The sequence below is a fragment of the Thunnus maccoyii genome, chromosome 1, assembly GCF_910596095.1.
Source record: "Thunnus maccoyii chromosome 1, fThuMac1.1, whole genome shotgun sequence".
Lineage (NCBI taxonomy): Eukaryota > Metazoa > Chordata > Actinopteri > Scombriformes > Scombridae > Thunnus > Thunnus maccoyii.
Window position 1 is genome coordinate 37,175,957 of NC_056533.1, and position 27,602 is coordinate 37,203,558.

The following is a 27,602-nucleotide window of genomic DNA, read 5'->3' on the forward strand; positions in this document are numbered from 1 at the left end:
TTGTCTCATTTGCTCTGAGACCGTAGTGATTGTGAAGAACCACTACAGACATAGTATAGTACAGATAAAGTATAGTATATATAATATGATATTACAGGCTTGTGGTGAATAAACCCCTCATTACAAGGATGAATTCACATTTGAGAAAGAGAGCACATTCCAATGCTGCAAAAACCATAGGCACTGGTCTACAGAGATGTGGAAAAAAGTGATATGGTGAGATGAGTCATCCTTCACCATATTCTTGACAAGTGGATGAGTGCATGTGTGGCGTACACCAAGAGAACGGTACAGGCCTGAACGCTTGACTCCTACAGTGAGGGGATCCGGTGGCTCTGTTATGTTCTGGGGGGCATTTTGCTGGCATGGTTTGGGTCCACTTGTCCTCTTAGAGGGAAGGATCACTCCAAATCAATACAAAGTTGTTGTGGGTGATCACCTTTATCCTATTGATCAAACATTTCTATGCTGATGGGAGTGGTCTCTTCCAGAATGTCAGTGTCATCATCCATAGGGCACAAGGGGTCACTGAACGGTTTGATGAGCATGAAAATGATGTGAATCATATGCTATGGTCTTCACAGTCTCCAGATCTCAACCCAATTGAACACCTGTGGGAGATTTTAGACTGACGTGTTAGACAGCGCTCTCCACCACCATCATCAAAACATCAAATGACTTGGAAGGATGGTTTTCATCCCTCCAGTAAAGTTCAGAGACTTGTAGAATCAGTGCCAAGGCACATTAAAGCTGTACAGAGTCACCTGATGAGAAATCAAAGGAAAAACATTCAGGTTACTCAACTAGTGGAAAAGCCTGAAACAATACAGTGTTGTGTTGTCCTCATTTTAAGGACTGTGGATTTTGTGTATTATGATGAGATCTCTTAATGGTCAGTATGAACAGGAGGAATGATTACAGCAAGAGAAATGTCCATTTTGGCACCTGACTATTGTTTTAAGACAGACTTGAAAAATTGTGAACTTACCTATGAGCTGAAGTGACGAAATTAAGACAGCATCTCATTTGTTAGTTTGTCTCACAGTCTTTCAGATTATTGCACATCCTTCTCTATTTATTGAGTTGGTTTACTGGTAAATGTTTCTTAATGAGAATGGAGTTCTCCCAGAGTGAAAGTGAGCAACCTTTGTGATAAATGTAACCATCTCAGAGTTAAACTCAGGTATGAACATAAATCTGAAGGTAGAAAAACATGAATAAAGGAAGGCATCTCTACAGTGGTTTATATTAATTAATCAATTTAATTGTGACTCAGTTACTTAAAAAGTCATTCATGTCCAAGAATTTTCTTTCATTTGTGTTGTAGCTTTCTGCAAATTAAATTTATTTTATAAAGTCTGAAGAGTTTTCTGTTTGCTGCTGCATTTTATTAAATGAAATTTGAGGCTTTTGATTAATATCTTAAATAACCTTTATTCTCCTGTTTTATCTCTTATTCTACTTAAGGTTTTTTTTATTTTCGATTTAACTCTTTTTAATTATTATTTAAATGTTTTTTATGTTGCCTTGTGTTGATTTTATGTTTTGTGTAAAGCACTTTGAAATGCCTTGTTGTTGAATTGGGCTATAAAAATAAATTTACCTTGCCTTACAGTTGTACTTTTTTTCCTTATGTTACTTACTTCCTATTACTTTAATAAAATATGTATTGAGTATTGTATGACAGACAATAAGCATGTGGTTTCCATTATTAATGAAATCAATCAGTCAATGTGAAAAATGTAACCCTGAATTTATTTTTTCCTTGATACTTTAAATTTCTTAATTTTATGGAGAAACTGAGATGAAATCAGCATTGCGTGATTCTCATGGTCTCTACATAGTTTTCCTAAATTGTCTTAATTCTGCAGCACAGCAGGGAAAACAACTTTGTGCACTGATATGGGTTGAAGTTTTATCAGGTGATTTACTGTAAATGGACGTTCTGTTTCCCAGAAACCACATGATCATTACGTGCAAACTGAGAGTGAAAGTAGCTTCACCAACAGAATAAAAGGGCTGTAATGCAGGACCACCTTGACACATGCAGGGAGATGCTGCACTGCATCTGCAGGACAGATAGACGCCTTAACAACTGAAGACTGCATGACTGAAACCAACTCCTGGATAGAAGAATGTATTTTTAACATGAGAGAATCTCTTCTACAAAGGTGGGTTATACTTTCACTGTCAGTGATTTTTCTGTTATGTGCCTGATGGGAGAAAAACAAGTTGAACAACATATTATTAATGATAATTAATGTGATGCTCAGGGCTCCACTGTAAACTTGTCTGTTCAAACTTGGCTTGTTGTGACAACCTCAGCCTCAGCACAGAGGAAATGTTTTACTTTTGACTGTTTTCAGTATTTTTATTGACAAACCTGATTCTTTTACTTTGGTTGACTATGATCGACCCCGATTCTTTCTCAGATGATCAGATGTTGATTTGTTTAACTGCTTTTATTTACAGTCTCAGTGTCTATATCACCAGACCTGGGCAGGGCAACGAATAATTGATAATATACCCACGAAATTCTCAGAGATATTAAAGAAAACATTATTACTGTTAATGCGGTGATTTCAATGATTTATGTGCATTCATTCGGTCTCTATATACAGATGATAGAAGGGGAGAACGGGGTAACATGAGCCCCTTTTTACATGTCATGATTTTACCGCAAAATAAAAGTGTATTTGTTTCAAATAATAGTTAATATATATACACCTCAGGTTGTTGTGTACCCATTGAAATTAAAACAAGTTATCTAATTATTATGGTTTTAGAACAATGAGCCATCAAAAAAGTTAGTCCTATGGCACAACTTGTTGGGGGTAAAATGAACATGGGGAAGGGGTAAATTGAGTGCTCTAGGCATAAAGTGTGCCACCATTAAACACTGATATAAAAATGACACAAAATCAAACAATTTTGAGATAATTTTGAACTTTATTAATGCAATCAGTTTAACAAAGGTAAAAGCTCTTTACTTCTTTAGTAAAACCATATGTTTGTGTCTTGTTGTTCAACATGTTACATTTTCAGTAAAGATTAAACTGTGATCTTTGTGTGTTAGCTACAGAAAGCATGTGTGTGTAAATGTGCTTTTGTGTATACAGACAGATGACAAATTAAAGGTTCTGGTGGCCCAACACCTTACTAAGACACTTAATGTTGGTTTTTCCTTTAATTTGTCACCCGTCTGTATGTACAGTATGTTTGTGTGTGGCTTATTTATTGATCAACATTGTAACACTTGTAACAGTGATCAAACAATTACATGAACAGTGTCTCTAGTCTCTAGAATATCAGAAAATAATACTTAAATACACAGGTTACTCTGTACATATGTAGCCTGTTTAAACTTTTGGGGTGTAAATTGAGCCATTGACTCAACCTGCCTCAACATCACTGGCGTGTTTTACCCCACAACCTCCATTTAGACAAAACTGTTTGGCACAGTCATTACAGCCTACATACCAAATGTTATATTTTACCTTTAAGACTTGTATTTTACACCTTTTTGATCATCATCTGTGATGTAAAAACCTATCACCCATCTCTGTTTCATTACATTAGTAATTTTGAGAAAGGACAGAGTTTGCAAAACTTGATAAACTACCATGCTGTTGTCCTGCAACTAGAAAAAGTGACAAACTGAGATTCATCTCAAAGGTTTCTGGACTCATGATAACATTGTTATCTCCCTTCAGCAGGGTAGTAAAGGTGTTTTTCAACAGCAAGTGAAAAATCACTTCTAATGAATGTAGCTGACAAGACAATGAAAAAAAGTCCTGATAACTACAAAGAAGTGAAGCAGTGATTTCTGAGAAGTTAATTAATGAGACTGATAATGATTAATTGTGGATGTTTACACCTGCGTAACAATATTTTCATGGATATGCTGGGGTTGACTATCCCCCACATTCTCAACATAACTGATTCTAGATTCTGTGTCTAGATTCTGAAGAGAAGGGGAATGATAAGAAAACAATGACCTCGACTACGATGGACACAGTTGGATGAGAGTCTACAGGTACACTCCCACTCACATTACCTACATTTATTGAAGAAGATTAGAGACATTTATGAAGGTCTGAACCAGGAAGGAGAACTCATGGATGCAGTTTAACAATGGGATTAATGTGAAATTACCAAAAAGGAAATGATAATGTGAACTCTATTATGAAATACCTGCTTTGGCCACAGTTCATCTCCCATGTTTGAGATAAACTCAAATATTAATGTAATTATTGTAGAATTATGATACTATAATCTTTAGCATAATATAATCGTATTAATAAATTAGTATGAAATAAACATGTTCATGGGAAACAAAAAGGAGATGAAGTGATAAGACAAATCAAAGTCGCAAAAAATAAACACAAGTCACTGCAACAGGTGGAGAGAGAGAGAAAGACGGAGCAGCATCAGTTCAGAGTGAAGCAGGTGGAGGTGAAGATGGTGTTGATATAGATGTTAATACTGAGATAAATTCAAACAAACACACACTTGAGACTAAATGTCTCAACAAAAGGAAACGTGTCATAGCAGCGTGTAGTGATTTTACAGTTTCTTGATGGTCAATTTCAAATTCAAGTTTAATGAATAAAAAACTAATAATCAGATTGTGTTCATTAATAAAAGCCTAATTGCTTAATTTTTGTTTGTAATAATCAGTTTTTAGATATTCAAGTCTATATTTAATTAAATATTTTATATAGACTTGAGCTTAAAGAGAGTCAAATAAATAAATTAATACATGAATAAATTACATACATGCACAATGCATCCTCATATTCAAAATAATTAAATATAAAATCAGACTCAAATTGAAACACTATCATTACACTAAGTAATGTCTGGAAGTCTAAATAAGTAGAGGTCATGTAGGGCCTTATGAGCTCCGTTTTAATGTTTTCCAGATTCTGTTTGATTTTTTCACAAATTCTGTGTTTTATGATTTAAGCACATTTTGTCATCAAAAAGTGTCCAATCATGTGGTGTTTGAATAAAATTTCAATTCAATAAGTAGTTATCCAAAACGTAATCATAGCTTCAACACACAGTACACTCAGACATCTGCATTAAGAAGTGAAACAGATATGTGAGCGCTATAGCCTGAAGTAATCCTTCACATAACAAATAATAATCACAGGATAGTATGAGACGATAGTATGTTAATATTGAATTCCTCAGTTTTTTGGATGACTTAGCCGTGTCAGAGGGCCTCATCGTCATGACTGTGTGTGTGTGTGTTGTAACAGGTTTGTTACTTCATAGAAAATAGTTGGAAATAGCTCAGTCAAACCACACAAAACAATAAATATAATAAATATAAATAAATAAATAATAAATAGCAAGTAGCAATGAAATACACATCATCAAAAACCAGTACAACTCAGTTCAGTGTTCAATAGATGATTAAATTAACCAAGCAAAGCGACATCGGTGTGTGTGTGTGTGTGTGTGTGTGTGTGTGTGTGTGTGTGTGACTCTTCTCACAGTTTGAGTTCAATCAACTCGCTAAAGAGTCCGTTTTGTTTTGCTTAAAACCCCAAATCAATTCAGTTCAGTCCAGTTTCATAAACACTAAAGAAAGACAACTCTAAAATCCGCTCCGGGTTTTACTGCGGATCTCTGCTCTCAGTTAAACACAGACGCAGACATGAGAGGACAGAAGCTGCAGCAATATGCCACCAAAATCACACCAAGATGCTTTAGAAACTCTCAGCATAGTTTTTTTTCTGTTCTTGTTGTGAAAAAAAATGCTTATGTGCTGAAGGGAAAACCCTGATTAACCGTTAATTTTGGCAAATTCCACGATATTCCATGTTTTACAGTTGATTCCATTTTTATTATCGAATTCCGCAATTCCGTCCGTGTTTTCCACATCGTGGAAACCATAGGGCCCCTCACTGTGCTGTCAGTTCAGATATGTTGCACATACGCAAACACACACACACACACACACACATATACACATACATTAATTTACATTAACTTCCTTGCCCTAAATCTAACCTTACTTTAACATTACATCAAGTCTTCATCCTAAAATGTAATGATTTATGTGGTGGGGACTTGATTTTTGTCTCTATAATGTGACAGTAAACAGATTTATGTCTCCACAACATGAGTAATACCTGATACACACACAAAGAATCAGGAAGCAGTGTCTTGTATAACTATCATGGTTAAAATAAGTGAGACAAGCTAAAGTGGAAATCACCACCATCCTGATTTGTTTTGCAAGTTAAATACTATCATTTAGTAGCAGCAGCAGTAAAGGTTGATTATATAAACTGTCAGAGATCCAGACAAACCCTTTCCTCCAGAAACACTGGTGAGTCATCAGATAGACTGAAAAAACAAACAAACAAACAAAACAAAAATAAAGAGCAGAAAGGTGCAAGATCCTCTGCCATTTAAACTTGCTGTAAAATGTGTAACACAGGATTATTTATAATAGGATTAATAGGATAATTGTTATGACCCATTTAGGGGTGGCCAAGACACAATTTGAGAAGTCCCATCTACTAAGGAGCCATGGAGATAGATAATGAATATTGTGATGGCTGAATTTATGTACAATATGAGATGAAAAATACATGGAGCTTGACTTAACTTCAGGGTGGACAAAGGCCAACAAAACAAATCTCACAAGGAAGTTGCAATGAAATTACAGAAATCATAATATACTTCATCAATGGCCTGATGGAAGGTAGCCTGCTCATATGGATGCCAGTGATATACTTAATGTTGAAAATCATTCCTGTATTGGTTGAACTCAGGTAAAATGTGGTGGGAGGGGTATATACATGAGCAGCAAACCAGTCTTGTAAAGCCAGATCACTGAAAAGATGAGAAAAACATTGGACGAAAAATTTGTTGTGTAACCAAAGAGCAAATGCACGTTATACAGGCCCTTGATGTTGTATTGACCTGGTGGTTAAAATCCTTCCCATGTGGTGTGATACCAGCGTCCCTGCTAGGACTCCAGGTGGTGAATGTTGTTGCAGGTTAATCCTCTCATTTTCTGTCACATCTTTACTGCATCTTCAAATGGAGGCAAAAAAATATGTAAACCTTTTCACATAGTGCATAGTGATTTGATTCACTGTTAATTCCATAGTGACTTGATTCACTGTTAATTGAACAATATTGATTAGTTCAGCTCTAATTAATTAGTAATTAATATATTATCTGTACAAAACAAGATGTAAAAATAGTACCAATTCCACTCTATGGCTAACATTTTAAAACTGTGGAACAACACAGATATCTTTTTACAGTTCTTGACTTCCAGGTGAGCTTCTCTGTAATATATTTTTTAAAAATGCTCACAGTGGCTTTATATTCTCTTATATTTATAAATCTCAGCACCATCGTTGTTAGTGAGCAAGTGATAGAACTAGCACCAGCAGAGTAGTTGTTAACTCCAAAAGTCCTTGATTCAACTCTTAATGGAAAGGACAATGAAGAAAGCAAGGAATATCTTGGCATAGAGCTACTATCCTCTATTCAGCCAGTTTGAGCCTTTGAGCATCAGGAGACGCTAAAGAATCCCTTTGGCAACTGAACATGTATTCAAAAAGTCCCTGATCCCAAGTGCCATCAGTATTCTTAACTCTGAAAAGTGACTAATGAGATAAGATAAGCCACAGACATGAACTGATCTTAATGTGCAATATGACCTTGTCATTATGTTTGTTCGCACTGACTTCTGTTTGTTTAATAGTTTTAAAAACTATTACCCCCATATGTTGTTTATCTAAATCTTATCTTTTAGACAACCGTATTTTACATCTTCCAAATTGTTTTGTTAAATTTAGCAATTGTGTGGCAGATTTTGATTTTTCAGTAAGGAAAAGGATTAAGTCATCAGCATGTTATGAAATTTTGTGTTCAGTGTTATTGACATGGACACCTTAGGCAAGTTACTTGAAAACGAATTAATTAATGATTAAATATTACTCATTGTATAAGTAATTACATTACTTATTACACAGCATTATTGTTACAGATTGCCAGAACGAAACAACTTCGATGAACTATAAGAAGAGACCTGTGCAAACTCTGTTGACTTTGTTAAATCTGAAGTCTATCTGAGTATGATTGGCGAACACTAATGTCCTAAAGAAAGACTGTTCTATTTGCAAAGCTCTAAGGATTTTTTGCCACCTATTTAATTTATATCAGCAGATTACACAGTTCACGAGGGTTTGTGCTTCTACCCAAACCATCATTGACTTAGTATTTGTATCACACCAATCCAAAATCTCAAAAAGTGGGGTTATAAACTATGGTCTAAGTGATCATTCTGTTATTTTTTGCACATGGAAGATTCAGAAGTATGTATTTAATTGTCATAACTCAATCAAAATCAGATCTCTAAAGGACTACAGCAGTGAGGCACTGACTAGATCTTTAAGGGATATGGATTGGTATCTAAATGTGTAGAGGTGGATAAAGCTTGGGGATATTTTAAATAATTGTTTCTGGCAGCTGTTGATAAACTTTCCCCAGTTAAATCAGTCAGAACAAGAATCAGAACATAACCTTGGATTAACGCTGATAATTTAAAGGCCAATAAGTCAAAAACTTACTTTTACTTTTCATCAAATATAGGAAATCTAGGAAAAGCAGTTGTTCAACGAATATAAAACACTTAGAAATGAAGTGAATCCAATGATAAGTTGCCTAGTCAGTCAGGGTGCGAGAAAGAAAGACATTTACAGTTGTTTTACAAACAGAAACAAGTCCAGGCTGATGCATTTCCTTTTGTAAAAGTGTCTGACGATAATGTACTTCAAAAGCTTAAGGCCCTGAAACCTTCTAAGACAACAGGTCATGATAACATTCCCACCAGATTTTCAGACAAGACCCTCTATACAAAAAGGGATGCAAATTAGATACAATGGTGATGATTGTGACAATTGTCCTGTCTCCATCCTGTGTTCATTATCAAAGGTAAAAGAAAAGGTCCTACATGAACAAATAGATAGTTATTTATCATCATACAATGTTCTGTATTAATTCCAATCTGATTTCATAAAATCTCATTCTACAGATACCAGTCTGCTCTATCTAACAGATCATATCAGTAAAGAAGTAGATGTGGGAAAGTATTGCAGCATGGTTATGTTGGATGTCCAAAAGGCATTCGATACTGTAAATCATGATATTCTTTTGATCAAGCTTGTAAATGGATGGATGTAAATGGAGCCATGTCCATACCACAACCACTAATATGTGGGGACCCACATGGGGAACATTTTAGGTCCACTTTTCTTTCTGCAATACGTCAACGACATGAAGTCAGCCTGTAATTGTAATCTTTTCATTTACCTAGATGATTCAGCTCTTCTAGTCTCTCATCATGATAAATTAGGAGAAGAAAATTACTTGGTTCAGAACCCCGCAAAGTTAGCATCTGGTTTGCATAAAACAAGTTGTCTCTCCATCTCAGCAAAACAGAGTCAATACTCTTTGGGTCAAATACAAAACTAAAGATGTCTGGTCTGGGTTCAGAGTGGTAGTAAGTGACAGTCAAGGAATCCATTACTTACTCAAGGTGTATATTAGACAGTAAACTATCTGGAGAGCGTATGGCGTTAACAGTTCTCTCAAAGATCAATCAAAAAAATTGATTTTCTTGCTAGAATATTCACTTTAATAGATAGAAATGTTCTTGAAATATTGGCAGGGGCACTTGTTCAATGCCATTTTGATTCTGCCTGCACTTCATGGTATACTAACATCCCTAAGGTCCTTAAACAGAAGCTACAAACCTCTCAAAACAAACTAGTTAGGTTGATTCTTAATTTCCATCATCTTCTCCCAGAGTGGAGGAGAGAGTATCACATAGTAAAATGTATATTGTCCACAGGATTGTCAATAATGTGATACCCAAATATCTATGTAATTTTTTTTTTTCTCAGGTTAGTGAGGTCCACAGTTATCCCATTAGAGGGGGCTCCACTAATTTTGTGCCACGCAGATTCAAAAGCTGTATGGGAAAGGACTCGTTTTTATATTCAGTAGCAGTTATGTGGAATGGGTTACCTGCAAGCCTTAAGTCCCTAAAGAGCTGGCTAAGTAGCAGCTGGTCCTTAGTATAACTATTGAATTGGCTGAGTTGCAGTAGTTCCTAAATACCCATCTTGTTTGTTTTAATTGTTCATGCATTGCTAGGGTAATTGTGTCTGGTTAACAATGACAGTGTTAGAGATTGATAAGATTGTCACTCAATTGAGGGATAAATATGTTCTGCCTTAATGATATTATAAATCTCACTGCAAATTTTCAATCAATTTATACAATAAAAACAGTATTAAAGTTTGGAATTTTATGTATTTAGTTGTTCTATAAACTTAAAACAACAACAGCAACAACAACAAAACTCAGTGTGTACAATAGACAGTTGTTCAAAACTTATAATTTAACCTTGGAGGAACAACTTAACTTCTCAGTTGTTGCTGTTAAACTGTAATGAAAATCTTTTTGTAAAATAAATGAATGCACAAAACTCTGACTGCAATGTAATTGGGAATTATAACCACAGATATCCAGCAGGGGACTCTCTCTCTACAGTAATATGACAGTGTGGTTGTGTGGTCCTGAAATCTGGTAAACATTTTTGCTGATATGATCAATTTAGTAGCTCAGTGACTAAGTGTGTTTTGTATAAAATAAATAAAAGCTATTTGATTCATGAAACAGCTACCACCACGCCTCTGAGAAATGTAGTGAAACTAGTAATGCTGCTACTTGTATCAACACCACTGCCCAACACTGCCATGTAGCAAAAAGAGAAGAAAGAAGCAGAAAACAGTGACATGAATGCTATCTTCGCAGAACTCAGGTTGCACCATGACGAGTCTATGATACTTAAATCACAGATTAATGAGGTGCATATGTTCTGTGAAAAACTTCTGGGCTGTAAAGTGAAACATCTTGAGTGGCTTACCGCTGTTCACAGCATATTTGCAGCACTTTTATATAGGCTACAGTAGGTCATCTCATGTAAGTTTCTATCAGCTTATCTCCAGCAGGTTTCACAGCAGTGTTTAATCTATTACATCATCTAAATATATTTCATAATCTATTTTAAAGTCCCCTCCTCTCAAAAATGTGTTTTTCTTCTTATTCCTACTGTTCAATGTTTGAGCTTCACTGTACAGAATGATGTATGTGCTGAGTTTGACACTAGAAGAAAATCTGATTTCAACGGGCAGGCCTACCAGCATGATTTTTGATCTCACAAATAGTTTTGAAGCCAATCCTGGTCCAGTATACAACTTACGAAAGTGTGATGTGGAAACTTGAAGCCATCAGTGCACATATACTGAGAATGGACTTTACATTGAAGTAGGAGAAATCTTGTGTTTAGTAGTCTTGTTAAAATATTTAGAATATAAATATTATTTTATATTACTTTAACTTTTATTTTATTTTTATTATTATTATTATTATTATTATTATTATTATTATTATTATTATTATTATTATTATTGTGGTTGTTGTTGTTGTTGCCATTATTTTACACATCAAAGAGCACCTAAAACCATTTTTCGCTTATTTTGACCTCTTTTAAGGATAAGGTTTGGCACAGCAATGCAGAAAATGTAAATGAGAGTAGGGATTTCTGGCACCTATTTCCAAGGTGCATGAAGAAGGAAAGTATGAAGGGGTCAAGACTCCAGAGGGGTCCATCAGCGCAGCTAAAGAAAGCTACGCTTGAAAAAGCCTAGCTAGAATTAAGGTCAACTTTCACTTGAAGCTCAAGCCGTTCTATTAACACAGTTTTGCCATGTCTAGTCAACATTAATTCTAGCCCGCTTGAATAAGCTTGCATTGTGAACGCGCATGGAATATATATATATATTCATATGTATATGAATATAATATGTATATTGTATATAAACAACCCAGAGCAGTCGATTGTCGATAAGACGATAATACTATAGTCGAAATAAAAGGGAAAACTAGAGAGGTGTTCTTCTCAGCAGCTGAACAAACCCTGCCGATGGAACTATATGAAGAATATAAAGGGGTCATCACCAAAAAGGACAATACTGTCACAATTAACAAGTCGAAGGAGATGGCTTGGCACAAAATTTCTGACAAATTAAAATCATAAATACATAGGCTATATACGAGCCTACATAGGTGGCTAGTAATGGTCTAAAGGTTATAGGAGCGCGTTTGTAACATAAAGGTTGATAGTTCGATCCACCAGACAGGTAGGATCAATCTGGTCAGGAAAGTGAAGAGCAGTGTTTGTCCTTATTTATGGTTTTATCCTTATCTGTTAATAAATGAACATTCTGATCACTGCCTGTGGCTATATTATCAGTAGGCTATGATGTATGTTTAAAACCATGGTGCAGGCAACTTAAAAGAACCAATTTATCAGCTTACCATTACCAACTACATAATGAGCTACTCTGTGACAGATTTTCTCTTTCACAGTAGCCTATGTCTGTTCAATTTACATCTGTCATTGAAAGTTAAAGAAAGAAAGTTAAGAAACTGGAGAGGGGGTTAATTACAGTGAAAACCACTTATAGTGATCACGTCTGTCTGGGTCAAATATAACTATAAGCGAATGATTATTATAACCAATTATTTTTTAAAATGTATTTCTCATGCAGAATACCATCTAATTGACATTTGTGTATTTATTATCCTACATGAATATAAAGTAATGAAACGGACAGTTTTACTATTTACTGAATTTTATTGACTGTTTCAGAATACAGTACAGCTGTTTGAAACGCAGTGTGCGTACAGTTTTGAAGCAGCAGGGGTTCTGACTTTTGCCAATGACAAGCTCCTTCTTTTCTCCAGTAGCAGAGCAGGCGAAGAGAGCGGTGATCCTTTCCTTAGATTTCTTTCCCCCCTGTTATTCTCATAAGCTTCGAAGAGACTATGTTTGTCATTGAGAGAAAATGACTTTATGTTTCCCGTCATGATTTCAGTGTGCACGCAGCACCAGCCTCAAGTAGGCAATAATGGTGCCGCTTATCATGGGAGTAAAGTACAAAAAATAGAATTAACGTTACCATAGTTTAAAATGTTTTTCCATATGTTGTCATGTATGAAGAGGCCCAAAATGCACTCTGTAAGTGGACTTCTTTATTATTATAAGCAAATTATTTAAACAGCATTTGTAGCTATGGGAATGATTCTGTCCCGAGCTTTTTGATCCATATAAGCAGTTGATCACTGTAGCCGTGGTCACTATAAGCGGTTTCCACTGTATAAATTTAAGCACAGCAGAAGGTTATGGTTTGGACTTTAATTATTTTTTTTTGTCTTCACAGCTCGATCAAAATGAGTGAATGAATAAATAAATTAATCAATAAATAACCTAACCCTAACCCTAAAATAATGTTGGTACACTTTTATTTCTTAAAATATAAATGTTAAGCTTTTAAATAAAAGGGATCACTCCAAAATAAAGGTGACCATGAATAAATTGGAGATTAACTGAGATAGGTATTTTTCTAAATGTCCCTCACAGTTTTTCCGTCTTTTAGGAGCCTGTTCCTACTCGTCAGACTAAATTAAACGAAGCTTGACAGAGAAGACTAGTTCTGCAGCACAAATTGTCATGGTTACTGAGCAGTGACATAAGCTACCTTATATGGAGATTGGTGACCTCATTTAATTTTCTGTTTAAACCTACAGAGGATACTTATGGAGAAATATCCGTTGTATTTATTATTGTTTTTGGTTATATCAAGTTATTTGTGTTTTTCCGACAGCACTTAAAGGAAGCATGGAGAAAACAGCGTTGGTCAGGTGAAAGTGTGCTGTTGCATGGAAAGTGATAAACCCTTTTATCACCACCACACACAGTCTCAGCCTCCTAAATAAACTCAGCTGAAATTGGTGTTAGGTTTCATTTTCTTTTCTCGAGCTATAATCAGATTTGCAATCTTGATTTATTTTTTTGTCCATGCAGGTAATAAGATGATGAAGCCCTAATAAAGAACTGAAGACAGCACACAGAGATGAGAAAAATGTCTGCAGCAAGGTAAAGTTTGAATCTTTAAGCTGCTACTGCACAGAAAATGAGGGAAAGGCCCTTAGTAACAGCAAAATGTCAAAAAAGTATGTATAGTGATTAGAGGACATCTTTCAGACCTACACTCCAAACCTCTAGAAAAATATTTGGTTACTTTCTATGTAATTTGCAGGTGTGTAAAGTTTTTTAATTTTAATTTTTAGGACATTTTGCAAGATTGGTGCAAACTATTAGAAAATTGGAAAAGGAGTTCAGTTGGTTATATTGGTTTATAGTTGGGTTCATATGTTAAAAAAAAGACTGTGTGTAGTTTGTGTGTCAGATGATATATTAGCAGAAATAAACAGGGAACACGATAGAAAGATAGGGCTGCCAGTGGCAGAAGCGCTGCAGCAGACACGCTTCCTGTGTGGACGCTGCAAGCGTGTGAGACGCAGCAGTTCAGCGACGCACACGCACTGCTGACGTTCACGCATCCAGTGTGTCCCAGGCGTTAGTATTTTTAAGATATTTGTTTTTATGTATGTTTAAGTTTAATTTATTTGTATAGCACTTTTAATACAGCAGTTGTAACTCAAGGTGCTGCACACGTAAGACAAATATGAAAAATACTTAAAATACATTGCACCAGATATTGAGTGTCAACTGTTGTAAAAAGGGTTGAGTTGAGATTTAGGCTATTTTTTATATGTTTTATATATTATTTCACTTACTCACAACCTGAAAAATAGTTATAATACAGTAACTATTAAGTTAATCATTAATGCTAAGTGTAAATGGCCTCAATACAGTTTGTTTCATGTGTGTAAAGTTTGCACTCGTAAATGTATTTGTGATATTGCTTTTTTTAAAATTTATTTACGTTGAACACAAAAGTGCCTTATTTTGAAAAGACACTCGACGCATGTAACTTGCGGAAATTGACAGTGAGTCATACTGGCAAGGCGCAAAGATCCTCTCTTCTCAAAGAGAGGGGAAGAGCAGTGTTCACTGTAATATATACAAAGAAGCCATAACTGTCTATAACAAAGCAATATAGCAAGAAAAGATTACTTTTCCAAGATCATTACAGAGAATGCTGGGAATTCTAGAATATTATTCTCCACTACTGACCAGCTACACAACACTTATACTATACACATATATACTATAATAATAATAATAATTATTATTATTATAGTTAGATGTACGGAAGAACAAATAAGGCTAAACAAAAGTGTGAATGCTACTTGATGCACTAAATATAACTGCTAGCGGCTTCAAACCTTTTCGCACTCAATCGAAGGAAGCAGCTCAATCAGCCAAAATTAAAGCTACCAAATACTGAGCCATCTGTTAAAAGCCAGTGGTTTAAGAATAACTTCAAGGCATCAATTTTTTTAAAATAATTAACTTCTCCAACACTTTCATTTTTATTAATTACAATTCCAAGGTATTTAACTTCCTGTTTCACATGAATGGACTGGAAGTAATTCACACTTCTTCAGATTTAGGTGTAGGCCTGAGGCTTTGGAAAATTTATCAGACTAGTTTATCAAACTAGGCAATATGGAAGCTTTTTTAAGAAGAGAGAATTGCTGTCTCATCAGTGAACTGCCTGGTGACAAATGGATTTTTCAAAATATTAATGTCATGAATATTCTCAGCCTTGATAATCAACATATCCAATAACTCTGCGGCTAATAACAAGGGAGATACCACACAACAAATGATCAACGAGTCATGGCCAATTTCCTGCTAAGCCCAAACGCTTTGCAAAGTTTTTTGATTGATAATAGCCATGTTTTTGGACCGATCCTACTCATGTATAACAGAAATGTGTATCTCAGTCCTGCAAGCCTGTATACCCAATTTGGTGTTGATAGAATCGATCCAAAAAATCCAAAAAAGTCCATTCACATATCTGGTTTTCACATTACCCAAATTAACAAAAAAAAACCAAACAAACAAAAAAAAACATCATGGCAGACTTTTATGGTCCAGAGGCTTTTTTGTAGAGCACATTGAGCTGGACTTGAGTGTCAAATTTCAAGTCAGTCGGACTTAGGGCATGGGGGGCGTGGCCTTTCCAAAATTGTGTTTTTTGGCCTTAATTACAGCACCATCATCTGGCTGATTGGGCTCATTTTTCTTGGGAAGCACTTGCACATCATCACATTTATTTTAAACTGTGTGATGAATTTACAGTGACGGTTAATGCAATGATTGTTGTCTGTGTTTAAATGACTATATAATTGCCATATTTACTACCAAGAAAACAAACTCATGAGGGTCTGTCCAAATGCATCCAGAGGCATTTTGGTCTGAGCCTGTTGATAATGCCCCTTGGAAATGCAAAAATGAACTGAGAGGTTCCAAACTAATACACATTTGCGAATTAATGTGATGATGCCAGGCTAGCACAATGACTAGTCACCCACTCCTGAGCACACACAGCTGAAACAACATTATTTCCTCAACAAAGGAGCAGAAAACAAGCTCCAGAGCAATAGCATAACATTGCTTTTGTTTTTCCTGTTGATAGTCCAAAGGTCATAATAAGCACACATTTCACAACAAAACTGCAGCTCGTTGCTGCCTGGACACAGTCTGTTGTTCCCCGGTCACAGTGCGTTGCTCCCTGACAACAGCTTGTTGCTTTCCAGCCACAGCTCACTGACCCTACCAGTGTTTAGTAAACAGGGTTGGTAAAAAATGATTCCTACATACAGAACCTTTATGACAGTGCTGACAGACAACAGTGCTGAATATTTTTTTGTCAGCAAATGCAAAAAAGTACTGTTCTGTGGCTCTGCCAGATCTTTCCCCTGCCCTTGTACAGAGCAAACCTGTAGGGGTCTGGTTTACTCCACAATAACAGTCCAGTTGATTGTTTGAATTTGTTTTGAAATCACACACTGGATGTTGTTTTGTCTTACAGAGAGGAGCTACAGGAGGCCTTGTGCCAGTACATGAAAGATACCCTCAGTTACATTTACACACTAAAAGAATTTAGTGAGAGGCTCCCTGAGTGGATAGATTCAATGGACACAGAGTTGAGGAAGATGACAGATATCAAAGACAGAGGTGACAAAATCAACCTGAGCCTCAGCAATTTTTCTAAATATATAAGAAGCAAGTTGACCCTAAAGTCTGATAGCTGCAAGCGTGAAGAGCTGGAGAAGGAGCTGGCTGCTGTGTTGAAGGACACTCTGGGAGGCCTGGAGAAGCTTGACCGCTTCCTGGATGCAGTGGAGAAGCTGGCAGTCACCTCACTGCATCTGTTTAAGGAGAACCAAGTATTGAATTTACCCCAAGAGATCAGCCCTGACACTGTTCAGGTTTGCATCATTGCTGCACAGCTGGTCTGCCCACTCCTCCTGGAGTTTAAAAGAGATGGAAACATCTTCTTCCTTCCCAGACTTCAGAATGTGGAAGTGCTGGCCTATCAGTTGGACAAATACGTCCAGACCACCCAGAAGATCTGTGACAAGTTCAAGAAAAGGTAAACTTAATTTTCAACATCACAGTCTGTTCTTTAAAATAATATACAAATTTGGAGAAGAAACAATATCTATTGTAGAAAGTAAGTGTAACTGTTTCTTTCACAGCTGTTTCAGTGAGTTTTCCCTGAAGATAGCTATGAATAGTGTGGTAGACCTTGATGTGAATTTGCCTGAAGATGAAATACGAAGGATGCTTTCTCACATTAATCAGCTTGAGGAAATCAGGTAAGCAATAATCTCCTGTTTGGCCCATATGTTGGACTGTACATAAAGATGTAGCAAAGTGTGACATCACCCACTGGTTTGCATTGGAGCTGATTTAAAGCCCTGTCACAACACCAACCAGTGCACAGTTGGGCTAACTTAAGCACAATTTAGGTAAAGTAGCTAACAGGTCAGGTATCATAATCAAGTAACATTAAACGTACCGAAATACTGAGGCAACAGTCTGACAGGGAGATCAGCAGGTGAGCCACCTGTCAATCACAGCTGAGATAGTTACACCACTTTGGTTTAGACTGAAATATGTCTTAAGTGAAACATTCATGGTCCCCAGTAGAGATGAGCAGAGAGTCCTGCATTTGTATTTGTATCTATATTTGTTGAGGCAGCAAAAAATTATTTATATTTTTAATTGTATTTGAATAAAAGTGGAAATAGGTGTAAAAATACAGTTCTCTATCAAACATTTGCTCGGTATCTCACTATGGGGTAGGTCCCTTTGTGTAGTCCTCAGAAGCCAAATACCATTACACCAGCCCCATAGGCTGGCAGTCGTGACAAAAGGAGGAACATCCTTATCCTACAAAAGGGAGGGTGCAGCGTCATCTACTTATTAAAAAACCTCTTCTTGCCTTTCACTCAGAAAGCAAACTCTCGACATGACTATTAACGGGAATATTAACTGTCCACAAATTGAGCTAACCACTCAATTGCTGAGCGCTAATTTTTTCCGAGTCGTGCACGGACTCTCGATGTCTCCGCCATAAGAAATCAAGGGTTTCAAAGAGGAATAAATTCAACTACAGTCACTGCTACCATAGAGCTCACTGTAGCTTCCCTGTCAGCCTGTTGCCAAACAGTAACACATGCCACCTTAGCCCAGCTAGCCATCTCACTAGTATTAGTTAAACCTGCTCTCATATTAGCTATAGCATCTAGCTAGCTTCCACACTAGCAGCTCACTTGAGTTGTTCTTTTCCATGTTCTTTTCTCTGAGAGACCAGGACACACTGATAGGGATAGATGTACTAGGTCACGAGTGGCCACAGGTTCTGTTTTATGCATTTCAACCTCTGAACCTGATTCCGCCAACACTGGCCGGAAACTGTTTGGTTGGCAGGCATCATCCAGTTCCTCTACAACCAACCATGACCTCTCCCTTTATGCAGAGACCTGCTTTTTGCAGGCACAAGGGGAGATATTTCATGAAGAGGTTAACCTGGATGGCCCATGAGAGGTTAAACCTGGATGCAGTTAGATTTCCACAGAATGTCATTATAATCATTTAGAATGCTAGAGCCTCTTCTACCAGGTCACTATATGATTGCAAATGGTATGTGTTTGAGGACTGGTGTGTCAACATTCCCTTGTCAGCTGTTTTGTGAAGTTTGCTGGCTGGCTGTGACCGGAATCACTTAAGACTGCTCTTTTGTTGGCACAGGTGTCTGCTAAGAGGGTCAACGATATTCACGTTTTCGGGGCACCCTAATTGCCTTCAGTTTGCCACAGGATGTGCGAGTGGTGCTACGGCCTAATCAGGTCTTTATACTGAAAAACTCTGATTTGGTGTGTCTCCCCGTTGACCTAGCAGCTTTTTCTCCCCCTCCTTTCTCCCCTTTGGAGCAGGAGCAGTTGCATACATTGTGCCCAGTGCATGCATTACACTCCTATGTGGACAGGACATGGGGGTTTAAGAAATTGGATCAGCTGTTTATGTCCTGGGAAAAGTCTCATATGGGCAAGCCTATCACAAAACATTGGCTTTCTCATTGGATAGTTGGGACCATTTCTTTGGCCTACAGCAGCAAGGGGCTTCAGGCCCCAGCTGGTCTATGCACTCACTCTACTAGGGGACATCCTGGGCCCTATTTAGAGGCATGTCCATCCAAGACATATGCTTGGCAGCCAGTTGGGTTTCACCTCATACTTTTGCTAGGTTCTGTGCACTGAATATCACTGTGCTGTGTGTGGGTTCCTCTGTGGGTCATGATTTGTTAGCCCAATGATTGGCAGTCGGTCTTCAAGATAAGCTTGTCTGGCAATACAGGAGTCAGTGTATGTGTGAGATACTGAGCGAATGTTTGATAGAGAACTTTAGGTTAGGTTCACGGAAGGAGGGTGGTCTGGTGAGATACCTCACTCATGTTATCAGAGAACCAGGGTTACCTCTGTAACCTGAAATATTTGTTTTTATGATGCTTTTAATTTTAGGATATTAAAGTGTTAAAATAAGTATTTATAAATAAAATATCTTGCAAAGGAGGTCCCCACACAGGGTCTCAAACTCGAGTCTCCCAGATCATAGACGACTGCGCTGACCACTGAGCTAAAACCAAGTGCATTGCAAATATGCAGACAGACCTCTACTTGTTTATACACCCATAACACAGAGATAGCACAGCATGTAATGTGTAGAGAAGAATGTCAAAGGTGATTCTTGCTTTGCACTCTTCATTTATTGCCTATTGCCTTTTCACAACCTAACTTTGTGGAAAGGAGAAAGGGAACAACAGGTTATGGAGAGTCCCTTGAGAGCCCTTTGCGTGTGTCAGTAGCTCAGCTTTAGCTCTGGCTAACACCCCGAACTCCAGGCTTGATGTCCAAATAAGAAATGTGCATCATGTAGCAGGTGGATGTGATTCCCCTTGTTGAGACCTGCTGATAGACATAACAGCGGCGCAGAGGAGAGAGACTGAGATAGCGATATAACTGACCTACACACTGGTATTTAACATGTTTTTTTTTCCTGAAAACAAATAATTTTTAAAATATTTGTATGAAATAAATGTTCATAAAAAACCCACTATTTGTGCTAAATGTATTTGGATTCGGGCCCACCCCTAGTCCTCAGATAATGTAATGACTTTGGTGTTCCCCAGACTTTCCACTAGCGCCACTAGCAGGTTGACGTTTTTATTTTTAGTAAAATACCTTGACAGCTATTCAATTGGTTGCCATGAAATTTGGTACAGATATTCATGGTTCCTAGAGGATGGATCCTGCTGACTTTGGTGATTCTCAGCCTTTTCTTCTAGCACCAATAACAGATCACAAACTAGTTTGAATCAGTCATGTTAAAATCATGTGAATTAAATCTGAAAGCACTGTAAAAAAAAAAAAAAAAACAACAAAAAAAAAACTATAGATGTCAGACAGTAAACTTGAAGCATGTACAGAAAGAAGAAATTCAATCATCAATTAAAAGTCCCAGAAGATGACTCTTATTGACTTCAGTGATTCTGACTTTTTGTCAAGCACCAACAGCAGGTCAACATTTTCACTTATCCAGTAAAATATATGTCTACTGAATAAATTTGCACAAAATTTGGTACAGACATTCATGGGTCCCAGACATATTATACTGAGTGACCCACTGACCTTTCCTTTAGTGCCACCATGAGTTTGACATGTGTGATTTTGAAGTGTCTAGACAACTAATGAATGGACTGTCATGAAATTTGGTACAGACATTCATGTTGCCCTTGGGATCAATCATAATAACCCTTACCTTTGCATCTACAGCAGCACCATCATCAGGTCAAAATTTCTGTTTGGTTTATGACCAGATACCAGCAAAACTAATGACATTCCCTTCACCCACTGTGAGCATGTTAGGAAATTAGAGGGGATCTTGTCCAGCAGGAGTTGAGATTTCAATATAATTTGTAGTTTATTTTGTGACATATTGTATCCATTTCTGCTCACCTCTGTTTTAAAGGATGGGTTCAGAGGTTTTTTTCGCTGTAATCATTCCTCCTGTTCATACTGTCTATCAAAAGATCCCCTTCAAATGCACTTTCAGTGAAAGTGATGGGGGACAAAATCCACAGTGTGTCCACACAGTCATTATGCCAAATGCATTTGAAAGTTGATCTGATGCTTATATGAGGCTTCAGCAGTCTTAGCCTTACATTTTAAGTGCATTATAAAGGGATCTTCTAATGGCCAATATGAACAGGAGGAATGATTATGGCAAGAAAAAACTATTTCAATGTTCATTTGGGCATCTCACTGATGTTTTAAGACAGACTTGAAAAACTGTAAACTCGTCCTTTAAAAGTTACTTCTATTGCTTCTTTTATTCTCCTATGTGTTCCAAAAATGTCTTACTGGCGTTTGAAGTAACACGCTGACTTTTGAGATGTGTCATTTTATTTATTTCTTAATTTTTTCTTTTGTCTTCATCAGGATGGACCAGCACTTCCGGATGGTGTTCTTGTTCAAGGAGAAATCTTGTTGTGACTTCATCAGTGAGTTCAACGAACGACAGCCCAGGATGCTGAAGTTTCTAAGCGACCTGGAGGACACTGCTGTTCAGCTAGACAGGATGAATACAGGGGCAAAGGCCTCCAGTGTGGCAGGAAGCTCAGTGGGGGCAATTGGAGGTATTCTTTCCATCGTTGGTTTGGCATTAATTCCAGTAACAGCTGGAGTGTCTCTAACTCTGACAATGACTGGGGTGGGGCTTGGTATTACCAGCGGAGTTAACAGCGCTGTCACCACACTCACAGAGATTGGAGTCAACAGGAGACATCAGAGGAGAGCCAATGAAGCCTTCCAGTGTTTCATGGAGGATGTGCAACATCTCCAGAATTGTCTGGAGGAGGTGTCCAGTCAAACAGAATCCATAAAAGAAGCAAGTAAGAAAGATGTGTTTGTGGTAGTGGGAAAGATTGCTACTACTGTTGGTGGTGTTGGAAAAGGCATAGACTCACTTGTTGATGTTGCCTCTGCTGTTAAGTTGTTGAAAAATGAAGGGCTGATTGCAAGTGCTGGCAAGGTGGTGGCCCAGGAGGGTAAAGCATTACGTAACGTACCCAGGGTGGCATCTGATATCCCAGATATTGGTCAGGCAGCACTCAAAGGGCCCCTTGCTTTGACCAATTCAGCCAGGGCTGGTTTCATTGCGCTCAATGCTCTTTTCCTTGGCATGGACATCTTCTTTGTGTGTAAAGATAGCATCAGTCTGGCCAAAGGCAGCAAGACTGAAGTCTCACAGTTCATCAGAGCCAGAGCTGCACTTTGGCACTCAGAGATGAACTCGTGGCAGAAGATTCGCAGTTCACTGCGTCAGGGTCTGCTGACATCACAGAAAAAACAAGCTGTCCTGGAGACACCATTTGAGCCAGAGATATGGAGATCAAGAAAAATTAAAGCTGCAAGCAGCGATGATCGGGCCCCCGCGTCCTTGCGTATGTCAGGGTATGGTGCGTATGGTGAAGGGCTTCTGTCACGGGCAGAATGTCCCCAGACCTGGGCTGTTTTCAGACAGTGCAAGGGGAGAATAACGTCACATCCTCAATCACCTACTGTGCCTGCTGCAGGGGCTGCTGCATTGAAATGTCGTATGGGGCTCTATGGAGCCAGTTTTCATCACTGACTGAATATTGGTATTTAGACGTGTTCAGGCTGGGAGTCTTATCAAACATGTAAAGTTTGGTGTAGACTCGAGCATTTACACTAAACTTATAGCAATTTCGCCTGTCATGGCGAAACATCAAAACTCAACGCTACGCCACGGCCACACGCTTCAATGATAACTAAATTTTTGATAACTTTTGATCACACACTAGTGTAGATGACACACACTGATTTTGAAGTCCTTACGATGAATTCTGTAGGAGGAGTTTGTTAAAATACAAGGTATGCGAAATGGTCAAAAAAACGCGAAAAATGACCATTTTTATCAAGATGGCCGACTTCCTGTAGGACTTAAAATACGGCTCCAAGAGGCTTTTTTGTGCGTCTTCACATGATACATAAGCCTCCCGAATTTCTTCTTCCTAGGTTAATCTGGAAGGCGGGGCTACAATTTTGAAATTTTCAAGGGGGCGCTGTTGAGCCATATTGTCACGTCTATGCAAATGACCTATCCAGGATTTTAACTGGTGTAGCTCCAGACATGTGTGCCAAGTTTCGTGATTGTAGACCCATCCCTTATCCCTAAAATACAGCATCGTATTTCATGGCGAAGGATGTGTCATCATGGCAACGGCGTTTGGTCATGGGTCATGACCTGCCCAATGTAGCATCACCAAGGTCTTACATCTTAGCTGAGTCAATTTCAGGTGCATCGGCCAAATTTCCTAGGAGTAATACAACAAAGAACGACACATGATACTTCCTGTTGCACTCTGGCCCGTCGGGATCAGATCACGCTTTTTAAAAATGAGGGATATTTCTTACAAGTGTGGTGTGCTTTTATTTTGAAAGTTTGATTGACATGTGTACTGTCAGGTGTGTAGAGACAATAAGTAACTGCAGCTGGACACAGAAAAATACTCATATATTTGAATGGAGAGTGTGAGCGAACCCACACCTTTTTGAACATTTACTGCTTCCACATAATTTTAGATACAAATTTCATTTGAACTTTAAATGAGTCACGAGACTTTGACCTACAAATCTTGAATTTACATGTGTTTTCTATCTTTTATTGTTTTTGAGATATTAGAGTGTGAGTTTTAAGGTCTTTTCTTGCTCCTCCTGTGATTTTATAATGAGTGTGTATTGCGGAATGTTTCAGAGCACTGAGGGAGTGACATCACCAGGAGCAGTTGGAGAGGATGATTTCAGAGAATGCTTCTCGTGAAATATCCTCATAAATCCCATAACTCTGGCCAAATCCTACATAAAAATCACATTTTTTTGTAGGAATTTTCGTCGCGAATCCATTGATACAGGTTTGAAAGTGGTCGGACTTATAGTTTAGACGCCAGATGCCCCAGTTTGGCACAAAGTCCATGCCCAGAGATTGCCTCCCCATTGGTTTACATTGTAAGGTGTAATGTCGCACTCCAACTTTCAGGGTTTCGAGTTATTACAAAGTTGCTCAACACAGTGTGATAAGTCATGTATTCAAGTTTGAAGCCGATACCATTAACGCCCTCGGAGGAGATAGCGTTTGTTCGGGGGCCAAAATTGGGGCAAAGTCTTATTTTGAAAAACTGATTGCAGACTTCCTTTTGGATTTAGGTCAGGGGTGTCAACGTATGATTTGTAGGTCTTGATGAGATGAATAATTGAGTTTTGGTTCGATCTCTCTACGACATTCCTACGGGCCGTGGCGGCCGTTTTAGATACATAGGTGGCGCTCTCGAGCACATTTTGGCACTTCGGGGGTTAATTTTTACATTTTATCAAATTTTTCACCAGACCTGATGTGCGTGCCAAATTTGGTGAGTTTTTGAGCATGTTTAGGGGGTCAAATTAAGGATTGAAGTGGCGTATTAATAAAGAATAATAAAGAAACAAACACACAAAAAACAATAGGGTCTTCGCCCTTTGGGCTCAGGCCCTAATAAAGTATGCACACCTTAGTCACGTACTGGTTAAGATGCATGCCACATAATTGCAACATACGTGATTTTGATTCCGGCAGCGGGCCTTTGTTGCATGTCATTCCCTGTCTCTCGCTCTCCCTTTGTTTCCTGTCATATCTCAACTGTCTTTGTCCAATAAAGGCATGAAATGCCCCAAAATATGTAAAGAAAGATAAAGAAACAGAAATGGAATTTCCATACGACAGAGTGGATGAAAAAGTGAAAGAAACACTGTTTTGTGTAATATGGTTGAACCAAAAGTAGTCTCACAATGTGCCTTTTTGCCAACTTTGATTAATGTGAATGAACCATGTATAAAAATTCAATCTTGCTAATAGCTGTAAATCATTGATCACTACTGAAAATCATTTAAGTCTGTCTTGGAGGAATTCTTAATTAGTTGCATTTCTAATGACATAAAATGATGTATTGAGTCTGTATGTTTTTCTTCCTTGACTGGATTTTTATACCTTTTGCCAACTTTGAAGCTTGTTTAAATACATAACATCTGCATTTCACTGATTTGATTAAGAATAATAGTATGTGAAGAATGAGAATACTACTTTAAACAGAAGAGTTGCCATTTGCAAACATGTGCAATGCTCTATTGTATGTTCTACCACACAAACAGAGCACAATACTTACATTACATTGTATTAGAATGATGCTACGTGCCTTTTTTGCTTCATTTGTTAGACACCAAGTAGCCATATAAATGTGTTTTGATGTGTTTTGTTTTTCTTTATACAATGTTGGATAATGTTTCATAAAGTGGAAGCAGTTTTCCAAAGATGTGTGTCCACGGAGGTAACTGCTTTACCTGTCTTTGTAATGTCTTATTTTTGTAATGCTTGATTTAATAATGAAACTATATCACCGTTTTCACTATCTTTGCCATCTTATTATTCTGATTTGAGAAAAGGTCTGTATTCAATAAATTCATGTAAATGTAAGACAGATTGACTTTCTTTCCTCTCTTAGTCTTGTTTAGTTTAGTTTAGTTTAGTAAGTTTTATTTGTATACTGGAAAATTGAGTTGAGAAATTGAGAAATGTGGACACTAATTTTACTAATAATTTGTCAGATTAGGTTCTTCCACAAAAAGTTTAATTACCTTGTTAAAAACTCAAAAATTACATCTCTATCTTCTCTGTCATTGAAAAGTCCATGATCTATGAGTATGGAAATATTTTTCATTTTGAATGTTTAACTGCTGGGCACAAGATGTCTCCTACTTCACTGTAAAGTCCATTCTCAGTGTTTGTGCCCTGGAGGCTTCAAGTTTCCACAACTCACCTGTGTAAATTGCATACTGGACCATCGTTAGCTACAAACTGGTTGCAATGTCACAAAATCATGCTCATAGGAACCAATTCTGTATTTACATATTAGTGAATTGAATTTTTAATTTTAAGTTAAAGATTTGTATCATCAGCAAATAATGGAAACAAATCTTTGCAGACCAGAAAGATAGTTTGCTGAGGAGAACAACTTTAGGGTACAAAACAAGTGGAGTTTTCAGAATACGCATAGAGCCGTGTCGGTAAGTCTTGCTGTTTGCTGCTTAATGTCATTGCTGTTGATCACCTCTGGCACCTCTGCTATAACCATATGTGGGCTCCGGGTTGGAGCCCCTGTGTGTAAGTCCCTGTCACCTGCTGCTATCATCCAGTGCTGGGCCCCAAACTAAACTTCTAAACTTTTAAACCCTTTTGTACTTTTAGCCCTGTACTGGCCTTCCTTTTTTTTATGTTCTCAGTCACCACATCTACAGTTCATGGCTCCACTCATCTCAGGCTGTGTCAGCTGTGCCCACCTGGCCTTAAAGATTGCGGAGCTGGAAGGCTCTATCCATGCTCCACCAGATCCACGAAGCCGAGATGCTAATGGACACCATCACCTTCAGTCTAGCACAGAACGACATGGCATGTGCCCGAGTGCCTGATCCCACAGCTACCTGTCCTGCTGCTGAGGCTACCTCTCTCCCAGACTCTGTTGTTACCGTCCACTGTCCTGCTGCTCACGTCCTTCCTCCAGTAACTGCCCCCGGAGATTCCTGGATGCGGCTCGGGGCTAAGCCCAAAACCCTGATGAGCTCCACTCCATCACATCACGAGCCCTGGCCCTTGGTCGGTGTGCACAGCAGGAGAGGGAGGTGCTCCTCCCATGCACTCCCTAACTTTAACATCCAGATGGAGAACAAATACGACCAAAACAATACTTCCTCTCTGAGGGGTGTTCCATCAATGCAGCTTAAGAAAGCTGCGCTTACTTGAAAAAGCCTGGCTAGAATTAACGTCAACTTTCACTTGAGGCTCAAGCTGTTCCACTAATGCATCTAGTCAACGCTAATTCTAACCAGACTGGAATGAGTGTGCAGTGTGCACGTGCACGGAGTACATAAGCAGCCCAGAACAGCTGATTGTCAAAGAGACGATACTATGTCGCAAAAAGAAGAGAAAACTAGGGTGGTGTTCTCCGCAGCAGAACAAACCTGCTAATGAAACTAGATGAAGAATATAAAGGAGTTTTCAC

At 37.9% G+C, this 27,602-nt stretch overlaps 1 protein-coding gene across 1 annotated transcript; it reads left to right on the forward strand.

Moving 5' to 3' along the window:
* The first annotated feature begins 1,928 nt into the window (after positions 1 to 1,928).
* Positions 1,929 to 26,000, forward strand: LOC121895759. The gene is made up of 8 exons (XM_042409224.1): positions 1,929 to 2,171; positions 3,962 to 4,036; positions 13,776 to 13,812; positions 13,976 to 14,047; positions 16,959 to 17,522; positions 17,629 to 17,748; positions 21,934 to 22,896; positions 25,048 to 26,000. The coding sequence occupies exons 4-8, from the start codon at positions 14,025 to 14,027 to the stop codon at positions 25,094 to 25,096; spliced, it is 1,719 nt and encodes a 572-aa protein (XP_042265158.1). The 5' UTR covers positions 1,929 to 2,171; positions 3,962 to 4,036; positions 13,776 to 13,812; positions 13,976 to 14,024; the 3' UTR covers positions 25,097 to 26,000.
* Positions 26,001 to 27,602: the final 1,602 nt, after the last annotated feature.